Source organism: Moschus berezovskii, chromosome 18, assembly GCF_049115385.1.
Source record: "Moschus berezovskii isolate FMDL1 chromosome 18, NW_MosBer_1.0, whole genome shotgun sequence".
NCBI lineage: Eukaryota > Metazoa > Chordata > Mammalia > Artiodactyla > Moschidae > Moschus > Moschus berezovskii.
In genome coordinates this window covers 6,065,836-6,089,359 of record NC_142477.1, presented here as the reverse complement: position 1 = coordinate 6,089,359, position 23,524 = coordinate 6,065,836, and the positions used below count along the sequence as shown (strand labels likewise).

General features: G+C 65.0%; 1 protein-coding gene across 1 annotated transcript; it reads right to left on the bottom strand.

Moving 5' to 3' along the window:
• Nucleotides 1–1,291: 1,291 nt before the first annotated feature.
• Nucleotides 1,292–23,524, bottom strand: NKD2 (NKD inhibitor of Wnt signaling pathway 2). Its single transcript, XM_055422315.2, has 15 exons — nucleotides 23,447–23,524; nucleotides 22,621–22,684; nucleotides 22,266–22,423; nucleotides 22,066–22,159; nucleotides 21,938–21,974; nucleotides 21,392–21,831; nucleotides 21,083–21,180; nucleotides 20,439–20,522; nucleotides 6,139–6,199; nucleotides 5,672–5,799; nucleotides 5,283–5,378; nucleotides 4,525–4,672; nucleotides 3,916–4,000; nucleotides 3,369–3,496; nucleotides 1,292–3,231 (listed from the first exon to the last, which is right to left on the bottom strand). The coding sequence occupies exons 1-15, from the start codon at nucleotides 23,522–23,524 to the stop codon at nucleotides 2,687–2,689; spliced, it is 2,244 nt and encodes a 747-aa protein (XP_055278290.2). The 3' UTR covers nucleotides 1,292–2,686.

Below are 23,524 nucleotides of genomic sequence, written 5' to 3'. Positions count from 1 at the left end.
CACCATGAGGCCTTCCTGGTGCCCAGCAAGCAGGGTGGACTTGGCACCAGGGCCTCCGGGCAGCGGGCAGGGGCTGCCCCTGAAGCAGGCTGCACATGGCCCCCCAACTCTCCACCTGTCTCCAGCCATCATAGCCTCTTCCAGGATGGTGTCCACTTCCCCTGACCCGGGTGGTCCCAGGGCCCAGCCCCCAGCCCCAGGGCAAGCCACTGCATCCAGGAGACAGCCGTTGTCCACATGTGGATATCTGGTCACCGCATCTGTGTGACACAGGATCCCATGCGTGGTGGCTGTCCCGTGGCTTCTGTCCCTTCCGCCACCCTGGACCTGTGCTAAGGTCGGGCTCAGGGGTGGGTGTCCGTCCTCGGGGAGCCACAAGCCGCAGACACGCTCTGCTTCGGCTTCGTCTGAGGGTGGCCTCCCACTTATGTTTCAGGGTCTGGACTCTGGCTCAAGTGCAGGCCTCCCCATGCTGCTGGAGGGTCAGCGAGCTTTTGCCTGAGGGCAGTGCAGGCAGTGGCAGGGCTGGGCGGGTCTGCGCACAGAGGAAGGTCGGGGCGCACAGAGCAGGGCTCAAGGTGACCACATGGGACGTGATCACAAGGAGGCTGCACCCCGCCTGCTCAGCCGTGGGCCTCTGAGCCAACCTGGCCTGGCCTGCTCCTCCCGAAATCCTGAAATGAAACCCCAGCTCCTCCCTTAGTGTGTGGGCCACCGCTCACAGACGACCAGCTCCTGGGAAACCCCAAGGGGTCTTTCAAGTGGCTGCGAACGTGGGGTCTGGAGGGGTGGCCCAGAGGCGCAGGGCACTGTATTCTCCAGACATTCTTATCCACAGAGAGCCAGTGCCGCCACCTAGCCTCGATCCACACAGCCCCCCAGACAGCAATTGAAGTGGCCCCGGAGCGTGAACGCAATTTCAGGCTTAGGGGGTCTTCCTGAGACGCAGGTTTGATCAGGAAGATCCCCTGGAGGAGCAAATGGCAACGCACTGGCAGCTACAGTCCAGAGTTGCAGAGTCTGACACAACTGAAGCAACGGAGCAAACATGCACACGGCGTGAACCCAATTTCAGGCTCAGGTTTTCTTTTCATTTTGGAAGCAGTGACGTGGGCGAGAGTGACCCATACATGTGGAGTGGCGGCCCGCCTGCAGGTCAGACACGGACACGCCGTCTCCCCCAAGAGCATGCCTGTCCTGGCCGAACGGCCAGCTGTCCACGCTTGTGGCCACACAGGCTGGTGGAGGTGGCCTGACCAACCCTACTGAAAACTCACTTGAAAACAAGGTGTGACATGTTACCAAATGCACGTATTTTTATTATGACTGAGGAAAACGCGATCACAGGTTGACCACCAAGTTGCTTTATCCATAAAAACAGTGCCAAGGAGGCAAATACAAAACCAGCGGCACAAATTCACAAGTGGGTTGTCTTGGATGGAGCGGCGGCCGCATCAGGCCTCAGGGGGATCCACAGACCAAGGTTCCAGGACACTGGGCGCCCTGCTCCCTGCAGCTCTTTCGCAGCCTCCCGGCAGGAAGGGCACTTTCTCAAAGCTGAAGCTATGCGTGGCGCTCGATGGGGTATGTTCGAGTCCACGGAGGACAGGAGGCCGCCTCCGCCCAGCTGTCCACGTGAGTGTCTCGGGGGGGCCCACACCTCCCCAGCCCCACCTCGGCCTCTGCGTCCTCTCAGGGGGCTGGGGGCAGCCCCACAGCCTGCCTCCTCTCGGCTCCCGGACGACTGAAGGGGGCCACCTCCCCAAGCTGCAGGCCACGCACACCCCGGGGCTTCAGCAGTGGCGGCTCCCTGACCACCCTCCCGGCTTCACGATGGACGAGCTATAGGAGCCGCAAGGGCCCTGTCCACCCAGCCCCGGGTGACCACAAGGCTCGCGCCCCCGCCCCCAAGCAAAGGCCCCCTAGCGCTTGCTCTGCGCGAAAGAAAACCAGGCCAGGACCAGCCGGCAGGTGCCTCCTGCCCTCGGGCCTCACGCTGGAATCACGACAGAAGCAGGTGCAGGCATCTCGAAGCGAACGTCTTTAGGAACGACACAGAAAGCTTGGAGGGGGGACTCCCGTGGCCTCAGGCCGCTGGGCCGGGTAGGGCGGGGCCGGCCGTGGTGGGCGGGGCCGGCCGTGGGCGTGGCGCTGGTACGGGGTGGGCGGGTCGTGGGCGGGTCCGGACAGGCAGGCGGGGCCGTGGGCGGTGCTAGGCCGGGCGGGCAGGCTGTGGGCGGGGCCGGCCGGTGGGCGGTGCTAGGACGGGCTGGGCGGGGCCATGCTAGGCGGATCGTGGGCGGTGCTAGGCCGGGCTGGGCCGTGGGCGGTGCTGGGCCGGGCTGGGCGGGGCCGTGGGCGGTTCTAGGCCGGGCTGGGCGGTGCTAGGCAGGGCTGGGAGGGGCCGTGGGCGGTTCTGGGCCGGACTGGGCGGGTCGTGGGCGGTGCTAGGCCGGGCTGGGCGGGGCCGGCCGTGGGCGGTGCTAGGCCGGGCTGGGCGGGCCGTGGGCGGTGCTGGGCCGGGCGGGCGGGTCGTGGGCGGTGCTAGGCTGGGTGGGCGGGGCCGTGGGTGGTTCTAGGCTGGGCTGGGCGGTGCTAGGCCGGGGTGGGCGGGCCGTGGGCGGTGCTGGGCCGGGCGGGCGGGTCGTGGGCGGTACTAGGCCGGGTGGGCGGGCCGTGGGCGGGGCTACGCCGCGTGGTGGTGGTGGTGGTGGTGGTGGTGGTGGTGCTCGTGGTGGTGGTGGTGCTCGTGCCGCTGCACCGCCGGCCCCGCGCAGGCCTCGCCGAGCAGCGCGGGCGGCAGCTCGTGCTCCAGCGCCGCGGGCGGGCCGGGCGCGGCCTTCAGCGGCGAGTGGCCCTCCCGCGCCCTCTGCCGGCAGCGCCGGTGGCCGTAGGGCGGGGGCGGCGGCTGCGGGAGCGCGAGGGCCTCCAGGGGCGCCGGCGGCAGCGGCGCGGGAGGGTGGAAGCTGAAGGAGCGGCCGGACCTGAGCCCGCCGGGCGCGCCGGGGGGCCGGCCGGAGCCCTGGGGCGACCGCAGGAACGGCCGCTCGGGGCCCTTCGGCCGGGGCGGCAGGTCCAGGGCCCGGGGCAGCGGCTCAGCGACGAGCTCGGCCAGCCCCGGGCAGCGGCGATGGTGGGCGGCGTGCACGTCCGACTCCTGCGAGCGGGACCGGCCCTGCGGGTGCGAGGCCCTGGCGGGGGGCTCCGGCCGGGCCTGCGTCGGTGGGGACCCTGCAGACAGAGCAGTTGTGAGGGCCTCCGCGGGGCCGGCTGTGTCCCGCTGGGCCCGCTGCTGCCAGGGCCCGCGACCCCCAGGCCTGGAGCCCCGCGGGACTCACTGGCGCCCAGGGACCGGCCCTGGGACTCACCGGGTCCGAACTTGGATGCGTAGTTCTCGATCCCGGCCAGGTCCAGGTAGTGGTTCCTCCTCTCCGTGTTTTCGTCCACGCAGTAGGGCCCCCGCTCCGAGCAGGGGTGGGGGTCAGCGTTGGGCTTCCTGTGAGGAGCAGGAGGGGGATATAGCTCTGATCTGCAGTGCTCTGACCTGCGAGGTCAGGGACAAGCAGGGCCCACAGGGCCCCAGGACCCTGGTGCCACCCTGTGGCCTCCACCACCGTCGTCACCCAGGACCTGGCGAGGGCTCTGTGGCTGCTGCCCCCGGGGGGTGGAACCACGGGGCCCGGGAGCAAGTGGGCCGAGGGTCTGAAGCCCGCCCCCCAGCTGCCCATGAAGCCCCCTGGCCTCTCAGACAACACTTGGCCTGCCCAGCTCCCACCCGGGGGCCGGCCACCAGCCCGATGGCAGGGAGTGCCGGGGGCCACCCCAAGGGAACAGCCCTTGAGGCCTGGCGGGAAGCAGGGGTGTGGCCAGGGTGGTCCCGTCCGAGGGGAGCAGAGCTGGAGCCCAGGCCCTCACCGGATGTGTGCAGACAGCCTCCTGTCGGCCGCCCTGGGGTCCTCACTGAGCTCCGCCTCCGTCCTGCAGCGACTGGGCTCGCGGTCTGAAAGCGGGGGACGCGGGCAGGCAGCCTTCACTCCCTGGCTCCCCGTCCCCTGCTCTGCTCACGCGCTCACCAGCCCCGCGCGTTCACTCACACGCCTTCGTCCACTCGTGCGTCGGTCCAGCTGTTTGTCCATCACTCGTTCATTCATGCACACGTTCAGTCACTCCCTCAGCACTCCCCACGCGTGCTGCTCACGCCCTGCTCACCATCCACCTGCACTCTTGCACGCAGCCACTCACTCCTCGCTCGCTCACTGACGCCCCCGCACACCCAGTCCTTCACGGAGCAGTCCCCAGCCCTCGCCTCCCTCTCCGTGTTCAGGACGCCACACAGCCGTCTGCCGTGAGGGGGGCGCTGAGCGGAGGGCACAGTTAGCACACTCCTGACCCCGCACAGTGAGTGGGCACTCGGGGGAGAGGCAGCGTGGGGCGGGGTTGCAGGAGGCAGGGACCACACGCAGGGCAGGGCCTCCGGGGCACCTGAGCGGGGAGCTGCTGGGGCCCGGGAGCCCAGGCCCTCACCCTGGGCAGCAGGGGGCCCATCCTTCCTCTTGCTGGATGGTTCAGGGCTGACGGTCAGCTTCACACGGAGGGTCTTGCTGCTGCCCGAGCAGTGGTGGACCGAGGCGTCAACGACTTCATAGATGGTGTGCATCAGGCTGGACATGTCCTGCGGAGGGGGCGGGGGCGGACGTCGGGACACAGGCAGACTTGGGGGGGGCAGCCCACACCACCTGCTGCCTGCGGGGTTGGTCCACTCCTTTCTGCCCCACAGAGGCACCGAGAGGCCTGAGCCGGCAGCCCTGCAAGAACCACCACGTTTCTCTGAGCTTTTCAAGTTCAAACTGAGTCTGAGTTTAAAGGGCTCAGCGAGCAGACAAACGATCAGAGTTGCTTTTAACTCGGACACGCTGTCTCGTCACCCTCCACGTCTGCTTCCTTCTGAGGGCCTTTCGCCTCCTGGTCACGGACGGCAGCAGAGCGGCATGCCGGGGGCACCCCTGGGACCCTTACTGCCCTGCTGAGGGGCTGCTGGCCGGGGCAGGGACGGGCGTGCCGGGCTCCACCAGGAATGGCGCAGACAGTGGCCAGGCACGGGGGGACAGACGCGGCTCCAGCCGGCTCTGCTGGGGACTTGTGCCCTGTCCTGCGATGGCTCCCTCTCCGCAGCCGGACCCAGGAAAGCTCCCTTCCTCTCCTCCCACCTGGAGGGCCCAGCCATGTCCCCAGCGTGGGACCCAGGCCTCCTTATCTGTCTGCAGCCAGCGCCAGCCCGTCACCTCTCTGGTGGCCTTGCCGCTGTTGTCGAAGCCATAGAGCGTGAACGTCCATTCCTGGTGATTGCCCTCCTCCACCGAGACGTCGCACTGGACCGCCTGCGGGGGCGGGTGAACGGGCGCAGGGTCGTCCTCGCCCACGTGGGGCCCGGCCCCGCCCTCCGGGGGCCCGTCCCCACCCCTCCCGGCTGGGCAGGGAGACAGGACGGGCCGTGCATGACCCAGCTTCTGGGTCATTCCCGTGGCTCTGGCACTGAAGCCCAGCAAAGTCCCGCGGGTTACGTGGGGCCACAGCGGCCAGCTCTGGCCAGGTGCATGGGGACCCCTCTGCCCGGGAGCCGCAGGGACCCCGCATTAGGGCGCCTGCGGGGGGGAGCGGGGCGAAGACTTACGTCCACGTTCAGGCGCCGCTTGCCCAGCCCACGGGTGCCCTCGCGGCTCGCTGCTCTCTCTCCATCGTCCAAGCAGAAGAGCTGTCCTGGCCCCTCGCGGGCCTCGGCCTTCTCAGGGGGCAGCACCACTGTTGGGGAGGGTATGGGCCCGGCGTCCCGAGGGGCAGGGTGGTGGGCCTGGTGTCCCGGCCCAGGGTAGGGAGTGGGCAGCTCCCAGCCTGTGACCCTCCCAGAAGGGTCGGAGCTGAGAGTCCGGGCACAGGGATCAGGGGGGCCTGGGAAGGAGGCCAGGGCGGCCCTCAGGGTGACCCCGACCTGGGGCACCCCCTTGTGCTACCCGCCTGGCTGTGGCAGCTTCAAACCTGGGCTGGCCAGGGTCTGGAGGGTAAGTGGGGGGGCGTGGGGTGAGCGTGGTTCAGGGTGTCTGGGGCAGGGGGCATGAGTGAGGGCTGGGGAGCGGGACTCACCCTCAAGAGGACACTGGTCATCGCGGAAAGGCCCTTCCCTGGGGTCCCCGCCCAGCAGCTCCTGCAGGGAGAAGGGAAGGTGCAGACCATGGACGCCTGCCCGACCTCGCAGGCGGGCACCAGACCTGCCTCCTGGGCGTCACGCTCCTGCTGCGGGAGCACCAGCCTCTCCAGGCTCACTCAGCCTCAGGTTCTGAACATGACACACGCCCATCCCTGGGCATGGCTGGCTCCGTCAGAACTGCCTCCGGGACGAGACGCAGGGCCCAGGACGGGCCAGTGCTTCTCAGCACCTTGCATCCCCCCCGAGGACACGGCCTTCGCCCAAGGGCACAGGGCAGCAAGAACAAGGCTCCCCCCTGGCTTCTGCTGAGCAAGGCGGGCACAGACCAGAAGCCTGGCCGTGAACGGGTGAGCCCATCTTCCATCCGTCAGCTCACCAGCCGGCACATGGCACCTCCTGCCCCAGCTGAACAAGAGCCAGGGAGCTCCCCCACAAGGCCCAGGAACCGGGGGGCTGGGGCTGCAGGGGGCGCCTCCTTCGGGGTGCTGGGCTGAGGGCACAGACAGAAGATGCCCCCCCTCCACCCGTGGCTGATCCTGAGGCCAGTTACGGGAAAACAGGACCAACCTTCTGCCGAGCTGGGAAACCACAGAACTGAGTCCCCGGGGTTGGCTCTGCCAGCCCCGGGGTCAAAACAGACGCAGGGTGAGCGGGGCTGGGCCCAGGGTGGAGGGGGCCCTGCCCGTCTGTCTCCTAGGCCCCCAGGCACCCCCAGCATCCTCCTCTTGGAGGCCCGGGCCCCAACCGGCCCCTCCACCCCCGTCACACCGCTTAGAAGCAGGTGACTTTCACAGTTTCCTCGGGAGGCCAGGTGGGCGGTGTGCCCGAGCTCGCTTTAATAGGAAACAAAACACCAGGTGTGAGAGACACCGCTGCCTCTGCCATGCAGCCCGCCGCCACGGGACGCACCTGCTGGCCCAGCTCGGAGGGCCCTGAGGTTGCCCTGCACGCCAACACAAGGGCCCCTCCAGCCAAACAGAGTGCAGCCTGAGCACTCTGCCCCGTGGACACCGAGATAAATTCCAATCATAAGAGCCTGGCTTTCAGTTGAATTTTTTCCATAAAATCAAAACAAGCTGCGAAGCAGAAGTTCTGGGTGTCTGCGGGGAGCAGGCGCGGTGCCTGGCCAGAGGCAGGTTAGCTGGCCCCAGGGGCGCGTCACAGGGGGCGGCCGGGGCCAGCCGACGTCCAGCGGGGCTGTGGGCCCTACGGTCCCTGCCACGTGCTGCGGGGCCAGAACACGGACGGCAGGCCCAGGGGCTCAGGACATGCCTCATGAGGACTCCGCCCCCCGGCTTGGACGGCCTGCTCTCCACCAAGTCCCCCCGCCCGGGGCCTGGCCAGCCTCCACGTTGGGCTGGTGGTCAGAGGCTCAGATCCTGCATGGCTCCTGATGACCCTGCCCGGAGCAGAGCCCCGTATTCACCTCCTTGAATCACAGAGGCGAGAAGAGCGGCAGGAAGCACCTCCCTGGGATCTAAGGATCTGAGACCGGACTGGGCACAGCCTTTCTTTAAAAGAGCCAGTCTCAGGGGGGAAACGTCGAGGCCCTGAAACCCGCCTCTGGACACCTCCCGGAGCCCCAGGACTGGCGGGGAGGCTGGCCCTGAGGACTCGGCCCCCAGAGCCACGGGGTGGGGGACCTGAGAATTTCCTCACTGCTTGCCTGGCTTGGCCGAGTGCGCAAAGGAAGAGCAAAACCCACCCGTGGCCTCTACACGTGAGCTTAAAAGAGTTGAAAGTTCAATAATTCCTTCCATCCTTTTGTTTTAAAATAATCTGAGCACTTACTTTTGGTAGGCGGTGTCGGTTACAGATGAGATGTTAGTACATGCTTTGGGCTGGGGAGGGGTCAGGACAGGGTCTGCATGAGCCTCGGTGGGACCCTGAGACGCTCCCAACGCTACAGTCGCAAACACACCAAAGACACCACCAAGCAGCCTCTGATCAGCAACGGACGTGCCCACCTCCCCAGCCGGTGCCCGCCTTCCCCAACAGGGCTGGGGGTTCAGGACACATGGAACGTTCCTCCACGCACACCCCGACGGGAGGACAGGCCGGTTTAAGATCCAACAGGTCACCAGCAGTCTCTGACATGGAGCCATCAGACAAGGAGGCTTGCGGGAAGCACAGCCACGCTCGGCCCTGTGACTGGTGACTTCGGTCCCGTCTATCCTTGTCACACAAAGACGCCCTTTCATCCACGCTGCTGTAGATCAACAGAAGGGCCAGGAACTTAGACTGTAACGTAGAACATGCAGCACAGGGCTGCTGGCCAGGTGCAGCCACCCCCTGCCAGCGACCTCCTATGCGGCTGGAAAACCCAGGCCTTCCAGAAAGACTGGGGGCAAACAGATGACGTCCCCACGCATGCACGGGCACTGCCCGGGCCCCACCCCTCCTGGGAGGCCCACCTGTGCTGGCCTCTGTCCCTAGGCCGAGGCCCCAGCTGCAGACCCTCCCCAGCAGCAACCTCCCACCTCGTGCCGTCCCCCTCTCCTCAAGGGAGCCCCAGTCTCCGCCTACAAACCCTCCAGCCCCGCCTTCCTGCCCCCATCCTGGCCCCGCCTGGACGGTCCTTGGCACCAACCACCTCTGATTCTGCTGAGGGACACGGCTCCGTCCCCATGGCACCTGGGGCTCCTCTACCTGCCAGCAGGGGCCTGAGGGTGACCCAGCCCACCACCCAGCCTGCTCAGACCCAGGCCTGGCCTCCTGCCAACCCCAGGGCCCCTCAGCGAGGGGAGATCATGCCCTCTCCTCGGCGTCTGAGGGGCCCTCCTTCAGACAGCTCTGGGCTGCCAGGGACGGGCCGAGGCCCTTGCACCAGACGCTTTCTTGTCCGGGTTGCCTGTCTCTTCTCCAGATGGTCCCTCTCCCTCACCGTCAGGCGGCCTCTGTCTTTACAAACCCGTTCCACCGTCACCCCGATAAAGGGCCTGCCTAGAAAAACTGCCCGGGGTCCCAGTGTGGAGCACGTCTGTGGCCAGCCTCGGGGGGCCTTCATCTTCCGACCACCGGCCCCCCAGCGCTGCCAGGACTCAAGGCCCCTCCCGATGGCAGCCTGGGTTGAGGTGTCCTCTTCAGTTCAGTTCAGTTCAGTTCAGTCACTTAGTTGTGTCCGACTCTCCATGTCCTCTTAGAGCTGCGCTGTTCAGACCCAGGCTGGTTCCCGCTCTGTCCCTGGGGCTCAGTGCGTGGATCTGGGGATCTGGGCTTCAACAGAGAGGAGCCCCCCAGGACCCCAGGGCCCAAGGGACAGTGCGTGTGTGTCCCGGGGCCGTAACAAGTGGTCCCCCCAGCCAGGCAGCTCACACCTGAAGACGTGCCACCTCCCAGTTCTGAGGCCACAGTCAGGACTCACGGCGTGGAGGGGAGCCCCCCCAGGCTCCAGGGACAGGGACCCTTCCTGCCTCTCTGGCTCTGGGGGCCCTGGGCTCATGTCTGTGTCCCCAGCTTCTGCTCTGTGGCCGCTCGGCCTCTGTGTGTGTATCTTCTGTCTGAGGTCAGACCCGTGCCCCTTCTTACAAAGACGGGAGGCAGCAGTCAGGGCCCCAGAACCACCTCTCGTCTCGAGGCCCATCACTCAGCCACGTCTGCAGAGACCCCTTTCCAATAAGGTCACAGTCGTGGGCTCTGGGACGGGGAGCAACCCTGCACGTCCAGGAGCCGCCAGCTGGTCGAGAGTCTGGACCAGCCGCTGACCACCGCCTCCACCCCTTTCCAACAGCATGTGGACGAGGTGTGGTGACCTCCCAGGAGGATGGGGTGTGGTGATCCCCCAGGAAGACGGGGTGCGATGAACCCCAGAGGATGGGGTGCTGCAAACCCCCATGAGGATGGGATGCGGCAACCCCCCACCAGAAGACGGGGTACAGTGACCCCCCACGAGGAGGGGTGTGGTGACCACTCATGCACACACTCACGGGGTGCTGTCCTCCTCACATGGGGACAGACAGGAAGTACACCAGCCAGAAACCCAGCGGAAGCCAGGCCCCTCCTCTGGCCTGAGCGGGGAGAGACCACAGCACGGGTCACGGCACGGAAGCGAGGACAGACCTCCTGCTCCAAGGGCACGCCTTCCAGACTCGGGGGCCCCGGAGGACAGGCTCAGCTTCCTGTGACAGCTCCGAGGATGGGCAGCTGTGACCAGAAGCCAGAGGGTCCCGGCTGGAGAGCCCGGCTGCACACACCCCCCAGGAACTGCCCCGGCCCCTCCACTGCCCTCAGAACGGCCCTGTTCCGTTACAAATACAGGCAGTCCACTCAGAGTCTGCAGCCCCCTTACAGCTCGGGAGCTCTGGGTCCTGCAAACACTGGCCCCGAGGAACCTAAGGTCAAGGGTGCTTCCAGGGCCTGGACAGGGCAGATTCCTGAGTCCCAAGATGAGTTGTCTGCAGGAGGGCAGTAGGGGCCCAGTGTGGACGGCAGTCCAGGCAGAGGGGAGAGAGGGAAAACGGAGCGGGGGGATGGGAGGGGCGAGCACAGGGCGAGGACAGAGCGGGTGGCGAGGGTGTCCTCCAGAGCGAGCGGCTCCTGGTGGAACAGCCTCTCGGTGCCCTGAATCCCTCAGGAGAGGGCAGCCCCAGTGCTGGGCCATGGAGGATGCTCGGGGCACGGGTGGACGCTCAGGGTACAGGGGACGCTCGGGGCGCGGGTGGAAGCTCGGGGCGCGAGTGGATGCTCAGGGCGCAGAGGGCATGGGTAGACGCTCAGGGTACGGGGGACGCTGGGGCTGCAGGGCCCACACCCTGGGTCACTGAAGGTGTGTTCACCGTGTGTCACCACGTGTCCCCTTCTGCTGGTTCCACCCCCAGCCGCCGTCTCCCAGGCTCGCGGCGCCCCTCTCTGGCTGCGCCCCCTGCTGCCCTGCAGGCCCTCCATCCCGGCCTGCTCACACCAGCCCCACCTCCTGGCTGGTCGGCCATGGGGGCCTGCTGATCAGAGACAGAGCCTGGCCTCACCTCCCGCCCCGACAGGCAACGCCCTGGACAGGCAGAGTGGTCAGAGGCGGGGACCCTGGGGCAGTGCCCGCCAGGCTCGTGCTGCTGGGGACCAAAGTCACTTCCGGGCAGTGCCTAGGGCTGGATGAGGGGGTGACATGGCATGCAAGGGTGACCTGGGCCAAGTGGGGGTCCAGGGGAGCCCCTGGGCTCCTGCTCAGGCTGTCAGGACACTGGATGGGGCGGGACTGGTGTGGGGTGAGTAGGGAGGCCTGGGCTCCCCGGGCACTGGAAAGAACTGGGTTGTGCAGGAGAAGGCAAGGATGGGGCACGGGAGGGCAAGGGGGCAGCAGAGGGGATGGCAGATGGCCGGGGGTGAAAGGGCAGGGCCCGGGAGGGGCAGCGGCCTCAGTGGGAGAGATCAAGGGCAGAGGCGGACCTGCCCGCACCCCTGACGGAAGGCCTGGTGGGGACACATCGCAAACACACCGCCAGGGAGACGGAGGCGGCTCCACGGGCTGCAGGAAAGGCCTGGTGGCTTAGCAGCTGGGGTTGCGGCTTCAGCGGCTAAACAGCCTTGGAGGGGACAATGCAGGTTTGGGGCTTAATTATTCCAGCACATGCGCAGTGAGGCCTATGGAGGGGTTCCATCAGAGAGGCTGCCGTGGCTGTGACTGTCAACTTCTGACTTTAAAGCGCAAGTTAAAGCACGTGAAGTGTTGGGAAAGGGGCGTGCAGGGTCCCCACAAACGATAGCTCCTACAACAGCTCCAGGACCCGAGGGCGTTCCAAGACTTTGTGCAGCAGGGCTCCTGGGGGAGGACCGTTCAATCAGACTTCCTAACAACCAGATTTGAAATTTATGCCTAGAAACTCAGTTCTCTGGGGATCAAAGGGTCTCCTAAAGTAAACACCTACAGACCTAACGGGCCAGCATGCTCCATAACTGATGTCCTGGGTGAGGACGTCTTACCCACCACAGCTGCTCACAACTTCACTCATTTTGTTAAAAAAAAAATACAGAATGTATCTGGCGTTTGTGGTAAATAACCTGCCTGCCAATGCAGGAAACGTAAGAGATGCAGATTCAATCCCTGAGTCAGGAAGACCCCCTGGAAGAGGGCATGACAACCCACTGCAGGATTCCTGCGTGGAGGATCCCATGGACGGAGGAACCTGATGGGCCACGCTCCACAGGGCCGCAGAGCCGCACACAACTGAGCGACTAAGCAGCAGTGTCACACACCCACTCGCCCTGGTCTGTGGGGATCTCTCTCTTGGCAGCCACACACAAAAAAGACCCCGACCCCAGAGAGGTCCCCAAGGACCCACTCGTGAAGCTTGTTTCTCTTGGCAGCCACACACAAAAAAGACCCTGACCCCAGAGAGGTCCCCAAGGACCCACTCGTGAAGCTTGTTTCTCTTGGCAGCCACACACAAAAAAGACCCCGACCCCAGAGAGGTCCCTAAGGACCCACTCGTGAAGCTTGTTGGAGGAGGGTTCCACACGTGTGGCAGGGAGGCCTGAAAACACACAGCACAGGAGCTCAGCCCACAGCCCACGGTTGTGGACAAGTTATGGGGTGGGGTTACTAAGGTCACCTGAGGGGGAAATAACTCCACCCTAAGGTGTGTGCAGGGAAAACACAATAAATGCAGGGGCAGTGAGAAGCGACATAGCGTGAAAAGAAGTGTCAGTTGCTCGGTCATGTCCAACTCATTGCAACCCCATGGATGTAGCCGCCAGCTCCTCTGTCCATGGGATTCTCCAGGCAAGAACACTGGAGTGGGTTGCCATGCCCTCTTCCAGGGGATCTTCCCAACCCAGGGATCAAACTCAGGTCTCCTGCATTGCAGGTGGATTCTTTACCATCTGAGCCACAAGGAAAGCCCTATATACCCTATATATAAGCACACACACCCATAGACGTGTGCACACACACACATGCATGTTCACACATGTGTGTGCATGCACACACACATGTATATATGTGTACACATGAACACACAGGCATACACATGTGCATGCACACACAATATATTCACAAACACAACACACGCATGCATGCACACGTGTGCACAGACGCACACACACATGCATGAACCTGTATACATATGTGTGTGCGCACATGAACATGAGTTTGAGCAAACTCCAGGAGACACTGAAGGACAGGGGAGCCTGGCGCAGTACAGTCCATGGGGCCACAGAGAGTCAGATGAACTTAGCAACGGAACAGTGATGCACACACACACACATTCATGTACACTCACATCATGCATGTGTACAAAAACACATATACAAATGCATATACACACGTGTGTGTGCGTGAACACATACACATATGCATGAGCACGACAGACAGATGCACACATACATATGCACACACAAACACGCACACGCATGCATACGTGTGAGCACACACATACATGAACACAACAGACACATGTGCACATACACACATGTATGTGTGCACACACGTGTGTGTGCATGCACACCCACATATACATGGATGCACACACAATCGCTACCACAGAGAATCGAGACATGCCCATAACATACACTAACAAACCTCAGTGATTTCAATTCTCAGCATCCCGGAACTGTGTTTTTCATTTGACGCTCAATCATTCTGCAACAAATCTGCAGACTTCAGTTTCTCCCAGTCGTCCCCACCACTGGCTCAGTCTTCAGAGCCAACAAGGAGGAGCTTCACAGAGAAAGGAAGGTCCCCAGGATCCACCTCCCGTGCCTGCCCCCTCCTTCCCCTGAGCCCCTGGCCGCCGAGGTCACAGCACACACAAAGGGTCCACAAGACGCCGTGCCCCTGTGTGGGAGCCACTGTGCCCGCCAGCGCTTTCGGGCAGAAGAGGTTTCCTGCCGCTGGGTCTGAATGCAGACCCAGGTTCATCTTCCTCTACCTGAGCTCTTCCTCTGGAAAAACCACTGGGTTTTCATTCCCTTCCATCTGTATTAAAGCCTCATATTTCCCATTTCAAAAGAAATCAGTTCCAAAGGAGAGAGGAACCCCGTGCATTTCCAGCTTTGCGTTTTTAGCTGAGAAGGCCCCACATGTTCACATGTGATGTCAGCATCCCCTGCAGAGGTAAGCATGCTGGAGACACTAAAGGCTTACACATGATCGCAGCCCAGGACCCTGAGGGCTGAGTTGCTCTGGGAAGTAATGAGGGCTTCCCTACCTCTGGAAGCACCCGCACACCCTCACATGGAAACGCCTGCAGGGAGGTAACACTTGCACCCATCTCTGTGGCTGCATCCAGACCCCTGGGGCCAGAGTGGAGACCGGCGCCCCCTCCCCAGTTTCACAAACAGGAACCAAAATCAACTCAAGAACAATTCATTTGCGACGCACAATTCATTTGCGACGCCACCCATGAAAGAGAGTCCTGAGCAGACGCGTACTTGCCTCGCTGAAACCTTTCAGCCGCCTTCGCCCGTTCCTCCCACTCTCACCCCTGCCTCCCACAGCCTGCGATGCATTCTCTGCAGTGGGGAGCTTGTTTTATGAACATATCTACACATTTCTAGTCCTCATATGAGAAGCCACACAGCATTTGTCTTTCTCTGCTTGACTTACTTCACTTAGCACCATGACCTCAAGGTCCATCCATGTTTTGGGCAAGATTTGTTTTTTTATGGCTGAGAAATATTCCATTGCACGTACACACCACATCTTCTTTATCCATTCATCCACCATCAAAGGACGTTTAAGCTGCTTCTGTGTCTTGCTGTTGTTCAGTTATTAAGTTGTGACTGACTCTTTGTGACCCCATGGACTGCAGCACACCAGGCCTCCCTGTCCTTCACCATCTCCTGGAGCTTGCTCAAACTCATGTCCATTGAGTCGGTGATGCCATCCAACCATCTCATCCTCTGTCGTCCCCTTCTCCTCCCGCCTTTGATCTTCCCCAGCATCAGGGTCTTTTCCAAAGAGTCGGCTCTTTGCATCGGGTGGCCAAATCCTGGCACTTGAGCCTCAGCCTCTGTCGAGGCCACTGTAAGCGATGCTGCAGGGAATGCAGGGCTGCACCACCTCCTGGGGAGAGTTCTGTACCCAGGAGGGAGACTGCTGGGTCACCTGGCACTCGCTTGTCGTTTCTGAGGCGTCTCCAGTCTGCACAGTGGCTGCACCATTTTGCGTCCCCGCCAACAGTGAGAGGGCTCCCCTCTCTCCAGCGTTTGCTACTTGTGTTCTTCTGGTGGCAGCAGTCCCGACAGGGAGAGGTGTCGCCTCGCTGTGGTCCTGATGACTAGGATGTCCAGCACCTTTTCACGGACCTGCTGATCTCGTGCATTTCTCCTCGGAAACGTCTGTTACACGATGACTTCGTCTTGGAAGCGGCCCCTGGCCCTGGGCAGCCGCGTGGTCTGGGAGCAGCAGACGAACCCCCAGCGCGGGAGCCCCACTCTCACCTCCCACCCACCTCCAGGTTTCCCCGCAGAACCCCAGCGCAGCTCCGGGGGCCCCTCTATCCTGGCACCCAGGCGACGCACACAGCCCTTCTCCAGGACGAGCTGCAGGAAGAGGGCCTGGGCACCCCTCACGGCAGCCAGGCGGCCAGCACACCTCAGTGCCCTCCTGGGGGAGGACCCCTGGCAGGAGGGCGGAGTTGACTGGAGGCTCTGCACCGGGTCCCAGCCGGGGCCCTCCCTCCGGGTGGCACTGGGCCTGAGACTGAGGGCACCCTACCTGCCCACCCCGGGAGCAAGGGGGCCACGGGGTCAGGGGCCACGGGGTCCCGGAAGCCACTGACTCAAGGCCTCAACCACCCACTGAGCTCCCGAAGGAACTAGAATTATACCTCGGGCTCTGGGAACACACTAGGAGACACCAGTGGGTGCCATGCTTGGTTTTAAAACAGCATAAGTCACTTCAAACAAACCACGGGAAGGAGAGGAAGGGCCTCAGCCCCATCCTCCAAAGCTGGGAAGACACGAGCCAGGAGCCCTCAGCCCCATGCAGCGTGGTCCCGCCGCGGAGCTGTCTCTCCCGGTGACGCCCGCCGCCCCGTGACCGCCCGTCCACCCCGTGACGCCCTCCGCCCCGTGACCGCCCACCCGCCCCGTGATGCCCGCCGCCCCGTGACCGCCCGCCGCCCCGTGACGCCCGCCGCCCCGTGACCGCCCGCCGCCCCGTGACGCCCGCCGCCCCGTGACCGCCCACCCGCCCCGTGACGCCCGCCGCCCCGTGACGCCGCCCCCACGTGCTCTTCACGGGCACCTGGGCTCTGGGTCAGACCTGCAGGAGTCTCGCTAGCATGCAGTGCCTGGGCCGAGTGTGACTCGGGTAAACCAGACAGACGCTGCTGGGAAGCAGGAGGTACCGTCCCAGGAGGAGCCCCAGCCCGGGCAGCCGCGGACGCTGATGCCAGTGGGGGCTGGACCACAGACCTTCTCCTGCAAGACACCCTCTCACCTCCCTTCCTCCTCACCACAGATCCCAGCTCCCTGAAGTCAGGCGTGTGTTCTCACAAGGCCGTGGGGAGAGCCATGACCCGGCACACAGGCGGCAGGACGCCCCTTCCCGCGACCCCTTCGGCAGCTCCAGCGTGGGTTCCAGATCAGGGCCCTCCACCCTGGCCCCACTGAGCCTGTCTGTGGCCTGAGACGGATGCCTGACGTGTCACACGCTGACCAAACAAACACTCTGAATGCCAGTGCCAGGGGTCTGCCTTGCTTCCTGACATCCGGAAGGACCCCGGCCAATTTTAAGACCAAAACCTCCAGCACATTGAACAGTGAGCAGGGACTGCGGGATAGTCCACAACGCTTCTTGGACAATTCTGCAAAACACGTGAGACCCACCGAGCTCGCTGGGGGGGGGGCTGGGGCCCACGAGGTGTCACACGGAGCGTCTGGAGCTGGGCTGCCCATGCAGCCACTTACATTTAAATTTATGAACGAAGCCATGTTAGGCGTCCGGCTCCCATCAGCCGTCACACTTCAAGTTCCAGCCCGGCGAGCAGTGACCACCGCGGGCAGCATGGATGCGGGCCTTGACCAGCAAGCCCTGCAGCAGAAGCACCCTACGCCACTCGAGCTCCCTCTAAGGGAGGGGTGGGAGGCAGGTGAGGACACCTGCTGCTGGACGCACCACGCGTCTTCCCACTGTGGCCAAGCACGTCCCGAGGTGAGCCGGTGACCGCCGTCGCGTCTCGTACTTGTGGGAGCTGGCGTTTCTGACCCCCGGCAGCGCAGGCCTCCCTGAGCCGCCCCCGCCCTGAGGGCCCCTCCTCTCACAGCAGTGTCCCCAGCAGGGTGTCCCCGGCCCTTCCCCACCCTCCATCCAAGCACCGGCCCTGGTGCGCACGTGGGGCTTCGCTGGGGCTGCCCCCCCAGAGCACATGTGGATGTGGGGAGGTTGATGCCACGTGTCCGCGGGGCAGGCAGTGAGTCCGTGTCTCCTGCCGATCCTGGGGGCGCTGCCCCTCCTGCCCTGCCCTCGGGAGGGATCCACCAGCCTCTGGCCATACTGCAGCCGACACGATCCCCTGGAGCAGCACTGAGGCCAAGGAAGGGGCACCAGCCACGGCCTGGCCGTGTCCACGCCGCAGAGTCCTGGCCGCACCACGTGACGGTGCCTGAGCACGAGAGAGACGGGTACATATGCTGCCCTGGTGCCGTGCATGGAAGCCTGGGTGGGGCGGGCACTTATGCATGGCGTCTGGCCCAACCAGGTGCCCTCAGGCCCTTCCGGGCGTCCAGAACCATTGGCCGCAGGCCTGTAGGTGACTCCCAGCCCTGCACCGCCCCTCCGGTCCTGAGGGGATCCCAGTGGGCGAGTTGCCAGGACATCCACCTGCAGGCAGCCCCCTCCCTGGTTTCCAGGTGAGAAACACTAGCCACTCGCCCTGGACACGCCCACCCGCAGGCAGCCCCCTCTGGGGTCCTCAGGCCACCTCCCTGCCCCCAGCCCCTCCAGCCATTTCCCACAAAGTGGCCTCGTGGTTCCGGGGTCCCCAGAGGAGTGGCTCATCAGATGAAGATTAGTTGGAACCACCCAGCTCATCCTTAGGTCGAGTGGGGTTCCAGGGGGCCATCTGCAACTCTGGAAGCCTAGGTGGGGAGAGGGACACGGACGCTGCCCGACCTTGGGGGGGTTCCCGATTCCCTGATCTGCAGGGTCTGGGCCCCCGGGGCTGGGATTGGTGCCTTCAAACCCTGAGGAGCCCCCAGGGCGGCGTGCACACCTGTGCTGGCCTTGTGCATGGCCAGACCATGTCCGAAAGCAGACACTGGGCCCTGGGTGTCCAGGGGGCCCAAGAGGAAACCGAGCATGCCCGCTGGGGCTGGCGCGGTGCCCAGATGGCCACACACGCCTGTCGGGACCCCACAGGTCATGTGTGTGCTGGGGGGCAGAAAGGTTCCCACAGAGTCCCCCCAACCCCACTGGCCCCCCGTGACCTCAGCCCCCACTGCTGGACCCGCCTGTAACCCTGACGCCCCCCCAGACCCCTGTGACCTCGACCCCCACCGCCCCGCCTGTGCTAACAGCATCACCAAATGCTGCATCGTGACTCCGTGAGGCACCTGCAGACTCGGCTGCCCCTCCCGGGACCCTCAGTGCCACCCGCCAACGCCCCACGGCCACCCCGGCCCTCTGGGACATGTGGCCTTCACAGAGCGTTTCTCAGATTCACAAGGAGGCCCCTTCTACCTCGTGAAGCAGGTATCCACCTGCCGGGAAACTAACATTTCCCAGACGTTCTGGACGCGCACGAGGTGAGCGCCAGGAGCCAGCCGGGCTCACCAACTTGTGGGCAGAGTCAGCCTCATTTGGCTCATCCTGTGTGGGCGGTGGGAGCGCGTGAGTCAGGCGGGGGTACGTGCGCCGCATCTGCACATGGCCACTGGCCACACTTCTTGTGGCCACACAGTGACCAGCACTGACCCACAAGGAAGCACACGGTGGCCTTGAGAGAAGGGGGACGTGTCCCTGCACCGGCCCCAGTCGGAGGTCCTGGGGGCACAGCACGGTCAGGCAGGCCATCCTCGGGGCCTCCCCCGGGAGGCAGGGATCAAGATGGGGCTGGAGACAGGACACAGGGAGAGCCGACACCCCAGTGTCCCCCGACCGACACGCTCCGGGGAGAGCCAGGGGCGGGGTGCTCGGGGAGCGGGCAGCAGTATGGCAGCAAGACGCCTGAGCTCCCGGGCCGGGAATCCACGCTCCAAGTCGGGGGCTCACAGCCCACGGCCGAACAAGGGAAGGATGGAAGGAGACGGGAAATGAACTGTACTAAACACAAAGGACCACCCGTTGTTCTGAGGTTCCACTCTCCCTGCACCACAGGGTTACGAAAGCAGACTCGGGCTGTGCCGGCTGCCACAACATACTGCAGGCCAGTAACTGGTGAACAAGAAGAACTCATCACACGGTCCTGGAGGCCGGACGTCCAAGACCGAGGCCCCAGCCACCTCGGCGTCTGGTGAGGGCCCCTTCCTGGTGCGTAGACGGTGCCCGCTGCCTGTCACCCCGCGTGGTAGACGGGACACCGAGTGCTCTGGGCTCACATGGGCGCTGATCCACCGTGAGGGCTCAGCCCCCAGCCCTAACCGCTTCCCCAGGGTGTCACATGGAGGGGGGAGAGGCTGAATTTCGGGGTGACGCCAACATTCAGACCACAGCAGAGAACAAAACAAGGGACCTACCCGAGCCACACACCACACGGCTCCTTCAAACACATCCCAGGAGCGTGGGATCCATGGGCCTCAGAGGCCAGCACAGCGGGCTCCACCACCTCACGGCCATGCAGTGGGAGCATCGTTTTCGATCTCCATAAGTAAGCTTGGGCTACATGTTGGGACCTGCTGTGTGGTCCACATCTTGAGCTGACGGAGACTCATCTGCCTGTTTCAAGGCCTTAAGTACCCATGCCTGGAAAAAGGCCCCCAGGTGGATGGCCGCCGGGAAGAGGCATAAGCCCAGGACCACTCTGTGTCACCTGCCGGCGTCTCTGACTCCTCACGCGCAGGAGGGCCAAGGAGGCAGGAGACAGCACCTCGTCACCCACACTCACCTCCCCAGGCAGACACGATCAGCCCAGAGGAGTGGCGGCCCCGCCCCGGCCCTCTGGCCCTGAGGAACACACAGCCTCCAACCACACTGTGATGTGCCCAGCAAATCCTCTAACGGGGTTCCTGTCTTTACAGGCGTGGGATCCAAACCTGACTCCCAGAAAGTAAGTGTCATGACTTGAGTGGGTCTGATCTTAGGGCACGTCTTGCCCCTTCTCACAAGCGTTTACAAACACCCTCCAAACGTTTCATTTACCAGCTGGCCAGAGTGTCCTTCCAAAAAGGGAGCTGCCGTGCCCCTGAGCGGCTGCGTTCTGTCTGCAGTGGACTCCTGGGGTCGCTAGGGAGCGAGTGGTGGGAGAGGATGGGTCTCAGCCGTCCGGCTTTCCATCTCCCCGAAGCCAGTTCACACCGGTGCCCGGAGCCACCCACCCTGGCAGACGGGTGGGGTCTGGTTCACCCAAGGCCCTTCTGGCGCCCCAGGCCTGGATGGACACCCTGCACGCCCACTTTCAGGGGCGCTGGGTCCTGATTCGGGGCCTTGATGCTGACAGCACCTTCAGTCTGGGGGGCCTGGCCATGCCCCCGAAGCCTGGCTTTCCCGTGAGCCCAGCGGCCCCCGACACAGCAGACAAGCAGCGTGGTGGCTTTTAACTCGCCACCACGGCTGTGCAGCGCATGGATCCTAAAGAAAGTCGGGACCCAGGCCCGGGCCCCCGCTCCCGCCTGGGATACACAGGACCCCCACCCGGGAGCGGGAGGGGCTCCCTAGGCCCCGCCGCAGTCCGTTTGCCGGCCCTCGGCGCCGCCGCCTTCTTTGTCACCGGACCCCGGGTCCCGGTCAGGGGCTCAGCTCCGGTGCTCGCGGCCCCAGGAGCCCGCCAGGCCCACCACGCCTACCTGCTTGTCCGTGGAGCCGTGCTCCGCGCAGCCCCGCCGCTCCGCCTCCTCGGCGCCTCTGCGGCCGCCCATGTACGCGGACACCACGATACTGTCTCCTGCGGGCCCGCGGGCGGGCGCGGGGCAACGCGGCACCGAGGAGAGAAGGAGACGCCGTGAGCCCGCGGGCGCCGCGCCTGGCGCTGCCCGCCGCCCTGCGCGCCCGCCCCTCTCCGCGCGGCCCGGGGCTGGCCCGGGGCTGGCCCGGGGGTCTGGGGCGAGGGCGGGAGGCCGCTGCCGCCCCCCGAGGCCTCGGTCCCGCGCGCTCACCTTCCGGGCTCTCTCTCCGCTTGAAGGCTGCAGCGGCTGCGGCGCGGCCCGAGGGCGCGGGGAGAGGGAAGGGACCGTGAGTGGCCGCCGCCCGCCCGCCCGCCGCCCGCGCCTCACCGTGCTTGGACTGGAGTTTCCCCATGCCGCCCCGCAGCCGCCCGCCCGGGCGCCGGGCCGGGATCCGCTGCGGGCGCAGGCGTGCGCGGGGGCCGCGGAGACCCGGCGCGCGGGGCGGGCGGGCGGCGGCGGCCCGGCTCCCTCTGAGCGCGCGCCCGCCCGGCTCCAGCCGCCGCCCCCGCAGCGCCCCCCGCGGCCGCCGCCCGCAGCGCGCGGGCCCGGCCTCCCGCCCGCCTCCCGCGGGGCCGCGAGCCCAGCCCGGGGCGCGGGGGCGGCGCCGCCCGCGAGGACCGCGGACGGGAGGCCCACGGGGCAGTCGGGGGCTGCGGTGGACGCCGTGGGGACGGCTCCCAGCCCCACCCTCTCACGGCGTGTCCTGGCACCCCAAGTCCAGAGGCACGAGCGCCCCTGCGCCTTGCGGGAGGGGACCTTAGAGGGGACGCGCCTGGCTGCTGGTGGAGCTGGTCTGGGTGGGGGGGCGGAGAGGGCTAGAGGCCCCTGGAGAGGGTCCTTTGGAAGGACAGGAGGTGGGGACCGGGTCTCTGGGAAAAGCCAACTGCGGTCCCGGCCGGACTGCTGCGGACCCGCTGGACTCTCTACCTCGTGGTATTCCAGGACAGGCGAGGAGCGGGGTGGCAGCGGACTGGACTCCTGGGCGGTGAGGGGTGTCGGCGACCTGGGGTCTCCGGCACTCAGCCCCACCCCTTCGCTCCGCCACCAGCTCCCTTCCAGCTCTTCCCCTGCAGCCCTGCCCCACCCCACCGCGCCCACCCTCCTGGAAGGCTTCTTCTCGGTCCGCCTCCCAGAAACCACCGCTTCTCGCCTCCTTGAGCCCCGGCTTGCCGCTGCCGCCCAGCTTCTCCCCTCTATTCGGCCGAGCCCCCACCCGCCGGGCGCCCGCACCTCCTGCAGCAGCTGCGACCCAGCAGAGGCCTGTCGTGCGGAGTCACGGCCACATCTCCATCTCCATGGGTGACCCACATGGCCCCGGGCCGGCTGGTGCCCTGGACATGGGTGAGGTCCCTCCTCTGCCCGGGCCTGGCCCACCCCTCAAGGAGCTGAGCCTCCCAGGCTGCAGCCCCCACACCACCAGCCCCGGCCCCCCATCTCACCTCTGGGACAATAGGCCTTGAGGAGCCACCGCCCAGCTGAGCGCAGGGACACTTCCCGGGTACTCTGTGGTCCAGGCTCCAGGCTGTCCGGTTGTGGGTACCGCTGTTGCCTCGTTTTAGAGGGTCCAGGTGCCCCAGGGCTTCCCCGGGGGCTCAGATGGTGAAGAAAGTGACCGTGGAAGTGAACATCGCTCAGTCGTGTCCAACTCTTTGCGACCCCATGGACTATACAGCCCGTGGGAGTCTCCAGACCAGAATACCGGGGTGGGTTGCCATGCCCTCCTCTAGGGGATCTTCCTGACACAGGGATCACTCTCAGGTCTCCCTCCTTGGAGGCGGATTCTTTACCAGCTGAGCCACCAATGCAGGAGACCTGGGTTCAATCCCTGGGTGGGGAAGATCCCCAGAGAAGGGAACAGTACCCACTCCAGTGTTCTTGCCCGGAGAACCCCATGGACAGAGGAGCCTGGTGGGCTGCAGTCCATGGAGTCCCAAAGATTCGGACACGGCTGAGTGACTGACAGCTTTCCACCACAGGTGCCCACGGTTCCCACAGTCGCACAGCTGGTCCAGGACTGGATGGGAGTCCTGCTCCCGACCCAGGCCGACCCTCAGCCGGGAAGCAAGTTGCCCGTGGAGGTGTGAACTTGGGTCATGAATAGTGTCACGGGCAGCCTGGCCCATGAGCCGTCCCCACCATCCCTTCCAAAAGACCCCAGCTGAAGGCCAGCCCCAGAGGGGGCCCCACCCTTCAAGCAGGACCTGCCTCCCATCCCGGCCCTGGGAGGCAGGGTCTCCAGGGCCGTGCAGGTGGCCCTGCCCTGACCCGGTGGTGGCCGCCTTCCGCGTGGCTCTCTCTCAGCAGTGCTCCCTGGCTCTCCCCGCTCTCCTCCCACTCCACCAT